The sequence below is a fragment of the Vidua macroura genome, chromosome 3, assembly GCF_024509145.1.
Source record: "Vidua macroura isolate BioBank_ID:100142 chromosome 3, ASM2450914v1, whole genome shotgun sequence".
Taxonomy (NCBI): domain Eukaryota; kingdom Metazoa; phylum Chordata; class Aves; order Passeriformes; family Viduidae; genus Vidua; species Vidua macroura.
Genome location: NC_071573.1, coordinates 56,570,359 through 56,579,387, shown reverse-complemented (window position 1 = coordinate 56,579,387; position 9,029 = coordinate 56,570,359). Strand labels below are relative to the sequence as shown.

At 35.6% G+C, this 9,029-nt stretch overlaps 1 protein-coding gene across 2 annotated transcripts in view; it reads right to left on the bottom strand.

The window, feature by feature from the left end:
• Window positions 1-2,074: 2,074 nt before the first annotated feature.
• The window catches only part of RGS17 (regulator of G protein signaling 17), a 30,540-nt gene continuing 23,585 nt past the window's right edge, over window positions 2,075-9,029 (bottom strand). For both annotated transcript variants that reach the window (XM_053974478.1, XM_053974477.1), the window contains exons 3-4: window positions 8,675-8,909; window positions 2,075-5,573 (exon numbers count right to left, since the gene is read on the bottom strand). In XM_053974478.1, the coding sequence (XP_053830453.1) occupies window positions 5,385-5,573; window positions 8,675-8,909 (424 nt within the window). In that variant the 3' untranslated portion in view covers window positions 2,075-5,384. The remainder of the gene's footprint in view (window positions 5,574-8,674; window positions 8,910-9,029) is intronic.

The following is a 9,029-nucleotide window of genomic DNA, read 5'->3' as shown; positions in this document are numbered from 1 at the left end:
ATAACAGTTACTTTCTTATTAAACATTAGCAAATTGTTATTTTCACAAATGTAATATCAAAAGCTAGAGTAATTGAAAACCTAAGTGGTTTTAGTGGTCAGAAAACTTGAAAGTTTGTGTTCTCTGATGGAAATTGAAAGGCTAGTGTGTGAATTTGCTATTCAAAACATTAAATATTCAAATTAATGGTTAGATAAAAATGTTTTCCTATGATTTTAAGTGCGCAATTTTGGCTAAGGTGTATTGGTAAAGTACAGTGTAGCAATATTTTATAAGTAAAAGTCACAGTGGAAGATCTTTGTGGAGAATGTACAGTCTGTGTGAGTTGTCTGGCACTGATAAAAACCTCAGGCCATCACTTATGAAATCTCACCCACCAAAAGCTTCCTTTGCACCCACTACCGCCTGGCCGTGAAGCTCCTTGAAGTCTTCTTCCAGAATCATAAAGGAAAAATTACCCAATTTATGCTTTAACAGACAAAATATTTTGATGTTCTGTGACAATGAATGAGCATCTAACTGCTGTGTGACCCCAGCTTGTGAAAAGACCTATGGAATACTCAGAAAATTTAGAGTAAGGGGGAATTTAAGATAAAGTTTCTGAGGAAAAAAAAACAAACAAGTAATCTGAGTCAATGACTGATGGTCAGCCTTTGAATCACCTGAATCATATCCCTGTTTTAAATAAGAAGGGTGGGTTTCCACAGGGTGAGTTCATGGATAAAGGAAGGGGCAAAATCAGGCTTTTGGTATAAAGTTTAATATGCAGACACTGTTTCTGTCAAGTCTTTGTCTAACTGATTTTGGCACTATTATTGCTTTGTTCTTTCATCCCACCAACATCACTTGTACTGCTGGCAGAAATATTCAGGACATGTTCAAACAGGGCTAATGCTTTGTCACTGCAAATGTACTCAGCATATTGGTGAACAGGATGGGACTTGCTGTGTCCAAGTCCCACGATGTGCTACAGTGCTACTCTTGGGTCTCTTAAAAAATAACAGCACTAGGCTGAGAAAAACCCTTAGACATGATTCAGATCAACTTGGAGGAGACATTGCATCTCTCTGCCTATGTGCAACCTTAAGTTTTTGCTTTGTTTGATTTGATAAGGGCTCAGGCTTTGTTGACTGGGTCAACAGTGTCAGGAATAGGCTCACAGACATTGTGGAAATATAGACTTTACTCCTTGTGGTGTAGAGAGTTGCTAAAATTAGAGACTTCCTTGTATCAGCTTTGATTGTTTTTGAATTTGTGTTGTGGAATACTTCTGCTAAATGGCTTTTGCAACCACTTCCTGCGCATGGGAGTTGTGGGTTCCTAAGCGGGCTCACAGCATGGTCAGTCCAGCAAGCTGCTCTTCTGAAAAAGCCCCTCACCTGATTTTAGATATTGCCTCCTTGTAATTGAGTTTGCTGCCTAGGGAATCAAGTTTAGCATGACATGACATCTTAAACCCTGGCTGTTGAAGCTGGACTGTTGGTCTCCTTTATTTGCTCGGTTTAGACCGCAGCCTAGCAGCATTTCAGCATGCTTTTAATTTAAAAAGTAACTATTGCTCGCTGAAGTCTGGTTTGTGTCCACTTTCTGTTGTCCTGCAAATGAACTTTGTGGACTCCACAAGTACTCAAGTGTGTTATGGACTGTCTGTGGACCTGGACATGCTATGACCACATTTCCATAGTAGCGTTTAACCTGCGTGTCACCAGCCTGTCTTTTCTCCTTGAGAAAACCTTGAGTCTTCTTACACCACATGTGCCTTCAGGCTAATCTGAATGCTTACGATACTGTCTGTGAGTTTTGCTTCATTCTGGGTATCCCAAACTACTTTAAGCTCTGTTAGATGAAAGCTGGTTGTAAACAGCTAAGTTGAACAAGTGTAACACAGTATAGATTCAGTTTCTTTTCAGCCTAAAGGACAGGAGGGTACTGAAGTATTCTGCTTATTTTTGGCCCTTTGGCATTAGGTTCTTTTTGACAGGAATTTAAAACACTGGGCAAAAGTGACAAAAACATAGCTCACTTTCTGTAGTGGACTTGCTATATACATTCTCATGAAAAACTGAAATACAAGTTAAATACATACTTATTTTATTCCAAGCTATAGAATAAGTGTATTTAGGCAGTTTTTCAAAGTGTATTGTACACTGCATGCACAATAAATCAGTTTAATAGCTTGACTTTTTTACAGTTTGTGTTCAAAGATCTGTATGATAGGCAATGAGATCATGTTACTTATTGTCCATTTGGACCACATCCATTTTTGTCATAAAAAATTTGGGAAACCCAAACCGATAAACGAAATGTACATTAAATGCTTTAATATGAGCATTTGCTCCAAGAAAGAAACTTTAAATGCTATGTTCAATTTTTAAATCCCTCCCAATAGAGGATTTTAGACAATAAAGTTTTGAACGTGATTTCATTGCAGTATTACACTGAAGATTGGTGTAATATTTTTCAAAATTATGTCACAGTTTCCAAATACAGATTTTGGAACCTTATGCTAGAAATCAAGTTAATATTTTAGGGCCTGCACATCTAGCTTTAAACCTGTCTTGAAAGGATGACTTGTCTGTGTTGACAAGAAGTTCTACCTGTGTGGAATATCTTATAAAGATAGCTTATGACTAGCAGGTCACCATCAAATAGTAACATTAAGAATATTCAAGTCTACATTTGTCAAGACTTATGCATGCAGTTTTGTCTCTTACACATTGCTTAGATGTGTGCACCAAATGTGTTGTGCCTCAAACACCAACAACTTGAAATTACACTATGTAAATATATACATATATGATGCTGTATATGTTTAGTACCAAGTAAATATAACTAGTCAAATGATACTAGACATATGTAGGACCATAGTTAAATTCCAATTAAGAAAAAAGCAAGAAAAATTATTTTTTTCCTAACAGCATTTCACAGTAGAAGGAGGCAGTCCTTTCTCACTGAATTTTCCCCCCTCAGGATTTGTAAACATCATAGCTCGTATTCTATCAGTATAATAATTGAATATTTTATTCATAATGGTAAGTAGCTAACCAACATGAATAAAGTTGTCATAACACGGTAGCACTTTCAGACAAAACAGGTATTTATTAAAAGAAACATTTATAAATATTTTGTCTTGCATTTTAAACTACATTTTCATAAATAACAATATTTAAAAGTGCTGAATATGGTAGGATAGTCAGCAATGCCACTGTAAACAGATTTGTTTTTCTACTTTGCAGATTTTTGTTTTAGATCCCATTTTGTCAAACACTACAACAGTTAAAATATTTGCATAGGGAATAGAGAATAGCCCTTTTAATCATCTCCTGAATTCTATATAAATTACAAAACCAAATGAGTTTAAGAAACAGTTTGTTAAATTGTTCATATATATATATATCCCAAAAAAGCACACAGGTTTCAAGTAAAAAGAATGACTAAAAAATTCCCCAAACCTGCTATCTGAAGCATGTTCAATAAATTAAGAAAATGAGAGGTAGTAAAACAAAGGGAAAAAAATAAGCCCCAGAAGATAAACTAAGACCTGCATCCTCTCAGTTACGGTGTCACAGCAGAGCTGCCTCAGCAGCAGCAGCTCCCGCCAAAGCCGGCACCGGAGGCTGCCCGCAGGAGGTAACTGAGGAGCTGGAGCCAAATGTCTTCAGGCCAGATTCCACTCAAGGACGTAACTGCCAGACCTTCCAGGCCAATCGAAAGCGATGGGCTCGTGCCATGTTTTGTCCTACATAAATGAGAAGAACCTTGCCTCTTAAGTCTTAGTATGGTTGCCAGTATTAAATATATATATATATATATATATATATATATGTATGTATAACAAGTATTCAGAGCAATTTCTTGGTATGTCTTTAGCAGTTTATGAGGGATGCTAACACTCATTTTGCTTGTGTGTGGTAGGTATGAAGATGGGGTTTTTTTAAGTTCCAAGTCACTGTCTCTTTCTTTAAACATCAAAATGTGTCCTGAAACTGGACATTCTTTGATAAAAAGGCCAAGCAAACACCTATTAAAAACACCATGGCAGCCTAGTGATGGGAGTACTGTGCTGCCATCATAGCTATGATTAAGGGCTCAGTACAGGAATCTCTACCCAGGAAAGATACCCATTGTGTTTTTGTAGGCATTTTGCTTGGGTAAGATCCGTGGTTTTAGAAGCCCTTAAAGTTTGGTTTAATATTACTCTCCAAACCCCTTTCTTTCAAGGAGTTGTTCAAAATCAATGAGGCTAGAAGCTAAGATAAGTCTTCTTTAACCCGCCACCTTGTAAAATGTTACTTTATTTAAAAACATTTTTTACCAGATTTAGCTTTCAAAAAAAAAATTATCTTATAGAACAGATGCAGTTCATCAAAATGTTCTAAAATGCTCTAAAATGCTACATGTAGGCAATCTTTTATTAAATTTCTTTATTAAAAAAACTAAATTATCAAGCTTTTTGTGTTGTTTCTTGTTTCTTTTTTTTTCTGAAGTACATAACATTATACAACAGTGTTAGAACTGGATAGCCAGTCTTTAATAAATCAATTACAGTATCTGACATCTGAAATGTACATTGAAAATCTTTGTTCCTTTAACAATTAAACAATATCAGCGCATAGATTGTGTCACCCAGAAATGGATCCCTTTAAGTGATTTGTGCTTTTTTTTTTCTCCTTTTATTTTTCTCTTTCTTTGACATTGCAAACTCTGTAATGAAAATGCCACAGTTTTGGCAGTGAACAACCAGAGGAATCCTCCGCTTGATTTAATTTTAAATAAACAGTGATAAATAGCTCTTTTTCTCTATACAGAAATATTGGCTTCAAAAAGTCAGTGTATTGTACTCAGTAGAGCATATAGAGTAATGCTACAGCTTAAAAACTGGCTTTTTAGTTAGTGATGTTAAAAAATGCAAGCCTCTTTCTGGTTTGCTGTAATTGTTTCTATGTACCATAGGACTGTATTGCACAAAAAAAAAAGTTTTTAAATACAGCTATAATTTATGTTATTGGATTAAATATTGCAACAACTAAGTGGTAAGTGAAGCAGTTTTACCTTGCACATGCAGTGTGAGGATACACAAGGAGACTGTTCATAAAACTACAAATACATCATTGCAATCTTAACTGCAGTAGGGTGAAAGGAGTGTGAAACAAATGTATTTTGGCAAATCCATTGATCCCCTCCCACGCCATCTTGAGAAAGGAGGACCTTGGTAAAAATGTAGACAGAGACCATAATATATTTTTTTTTTCTTCACAGTAGCCTGAGTAGTGCTAAACTGTAGTTCTCCAGGAACCCAGCTCCAGATGTTATTAAACTAATTTTCTTCCATCCCACCCACCCAAAAAAAAAAAAAATCAAGTTATTTTGTTTCAAAATTAAAACTAAGTTTCAGAAGTAGAGCCTGTAATACTTTCAACAAGAGACTTATAAATCTGAGAGTTCAAAAACCTTGGAAAAGAGTCTCTGTGCATCAAGGTGTATATCTGGAGCTGGGCATCTTCATACATGTGAGGGCTGGGGTCCAACAAGTTTCTGTTGATCACTTCTCTCACCCGGGAATCAAGACTAACCTGAAGAAGATGAGCACAGAATAATAAAACAATAACATTAGAAAAGCTGAAATATTTGTCTTTATTTCTCAGGGCTCCATTGAACATGCTGAGTTTATCAGTTATTCAAGTAATGCTCTGTACTTCTTTCAAAACCATCACACTGGGTAATGTACTGAGACCATCAACTCTATTTCAGTTTTTACTTGGTGTTTGCATCCATCTTAAGACCTGTACAATGAAATGCAGCTGTATAGCAGATTAAATGCAGTGCAACTGCAGTTTTCCAAAATATATTGTTTTACCTTAAAAATAATTTGTATGCATTTAAAAACGTTTCTCTGAAATGAATGTTGAATTACCCTCATTCAGAGAGCTGCAGGGTTTTTTTCTGAGCATTTGTGGTTAAACTTTTTGAAAATTTCTATTCATCAGTCTTACCTGGCTGCCCTAGATATTTTTTTCTGGTTTTTTTTGGTTTTTTTTTTTTTTTAACCACTACAGTTGTTCCTTAGAAATTTCCCAAGGATTTTGATCATTTTTATTGTGTTAATCTCCCCATTATTATTAACTATTTCAGATTTTTTCTTCTTATCAGGACTTTTTAAAATCTGGTTATTCATACTTTCAGGAGATCATATATCCATATTGAACTTGTTAGCAAGTTTCAGTTTTAGCTTCTTATTTATTTACCATTTGTGATGAACTCCTGTGCATAGGCAGAAAAGGGCATATTATGCTTGGGATGAATGCCCAGATGATTTTAGAATATCCTTTAGAAATTTGAGTGAATGTACAGTTTATCCACAAAATGCTCTAAAACTGAGTAAATTAATGTGTTCTGGATTAAATGAAATGGCAGTAGCAGCAAGGCCCAGCTGGGACCAGCAAGGGTTTACTCAGCTAAGAAGAAAAGGGCTAAAATCCTGAGTAGATAAATGGCAAGAAGAGATCAGTTAGGATACTGTGATTTACACCAAGTTGCAATCTGACCCTACTGCTCTGCTACCATACAAAGATATTCATACTGTCTGAAGGATTGACTTCAACCCTTCGTGTATTAAGATGTATTAAGATACCTTGATACATGAAGGATGGTAACCAAGAGGAAAACTCAGAATATATTTGGATGTGTGAGCCTGTGCTTTCATACATGGGGAAGCAAAGTCTTTGAAATACGCTGGTGTGCTATGGTATAGTATGGTACAGCACTGAGAAGTAAGTATGCATTTTCATTCTATCTTCAGTACCAGCTGTAGGATCTGGCATTGTTGGTTTGTTGGCATATTGGAGTACGCTACTAACAGAGCAGGCAAGCTTTCTCCTCTAATATTTGCTGTCACTTGGTTATCAGTCACAAGGCACAACTATGAGAGACCAGTGGTGCTGCTCAATCAGTGAGTGTGGGCAGGAATACAGTGCTATGGTAGTTTTGAGTGGCAATGTTGCAGCCATGTGTCTTCAGAATATGTTTGAATAGATTTCAAGCCCAGACCATTGCATTTCTACAGCAAAAAAAAGACACACTAAGATTTAAGCAATTCTCCCCCTGACATGCAGGCACACACATTTATATAAACAAAAACCAGTTTTGTGCACCTAATTGGTTCTTCAATATCAAACATAATAGCTGGGATAAAAAAACCCTCAAATTTGGCAGAATAGTGGCTTTTTGAGCCACTGAGCATAATAAAAGCTAATTGCACTCAGAGAATGCAAAAAACAAAATTAATTATGGAACTGTTAATTTGCATTGTATTTTTAAAGTGACTCACTAAAGCCAGATGGCAAAACTCATTGGAATTACTAAAGGTATTTTCTTTCTAAACAGATGAATACAAAGTAGCTGTTTAGAACACTAAGACCTTCTGCCTCAATAACTTCTTTACTGTACGAGTCATGCTAAATATATCATCTCTTATGTCAAAAAGTAACAACTGGAAAGGGATGCCTGGATGAACAAGAATTTTTCAGTTCCCATGCTGTTCTAAAGCATTGCAAACAGTTCTTTTTTGCCTCCTAAGATTTCCAATATGGGCAGAAGCAACTGGATTGATGAGATCTGTATGCATCTAGCACCAAGTTTGTGAGTAGCTTTGTTAAACTCTAGGTCAAAAAATGCTTAGTTAGTGTTTGAATTTTAAATGCTGATTGGTCTTAGTTTAAAAAGACAATTGAGCATTCATCAGATGCCTATCTGGTAAAAATACAGTATTAGAAGAAAAACTTATTATTAGCTTGCTGTATTGGCAATTGTATTTCACTCCAAAGCAAAAGTAGATACTATGACACAAGAGAAGATAATGGAGCTATAATTCACTTTTGGCTTCATTCGTATGAATGAAGTTGCAAATTATTACTGAATGTAGTGAAAAAGTAAAATGTAGGAAGCAAGGTCCACAGTAAGCATAAATTAGCGTAAGACCATTGAGTAGAAATTCAAATGTAATGCACAAAGACAAGGCAAAGAAGATAAAGGTACATGATGTGGCCTAAGAAAAACTCTTCTACAGTACTTATATATTTATGTATCTCTTTCTATTACAAAACATGTATTGATAGGGATGCTTTTTCTTTACTACAGGTGAAGATAATTTCAAAATTTGTCTATTTCACTTAAAGGGTTGAATAAAGTTTTATAAAATTCCCTAGATATTGTACATTTCATTAGATAAAATATGTCAGCTTCATTCTTGGACTCTCACATAGGAATGACCAGCAGAAATTACGATTTTCTCCCAGACAACTGTAGCTGCAGATAAATCTACCAAGATTCTGATTCAAATTCCTTAAGTTTGGTGCTTTTCCTCCAGAAATCCATTTGCATTACTTATTTCCTCTCTCTATCAGATATGTAGCATTACTAAAGAGACAAACCTATTTATCAGCTTTCTTTTACTGGAGTTTCTTAAGTCTTATAGAGAACCTGGATGTGTTGTGGCTGGTAATGGTAAATGGACCAGTGACTGCATCTCTACTGTTTCTGTCCCTTCCTTTCCTGATTTAATGTTCATATTAAGACTTTCATCTGACAGACTTTCAGACCCTCACCAGGCAGTCCAGTGTATAACATTTCTGCTCTGAGATAACAGAAAATGCAAATGTAACATTTACAGCTTTACCTCTTTTGGTGATAGTATAGAAATGTAATCTTCATATATAAGTCTTGCTTTTTCTTCAATAACTTTCTTGTTCTGTTCTTTCTTTAGATCTTCACATGCAAGCCAGAAAAGCAGGTTCTCCTCACTATACTCCGTTCTAAGAAACTCTCTGAAAAGGTTCCTCCCAGCTGGTGTTTTCATCATCTTGTCAAAATTCTGCGCCCAAGACAAAATTTCATCTGCAGTAGGGTTTTGGCTGCAAAAGAAAATATAATTACAAATATGCTTCTATTTTTGTAACAGTGTTTACATACATTCATCCAAAAATTCTCCTTTCAACTGCACTTTAGTTCAAAGTGAAAACTGGAAGCAACAA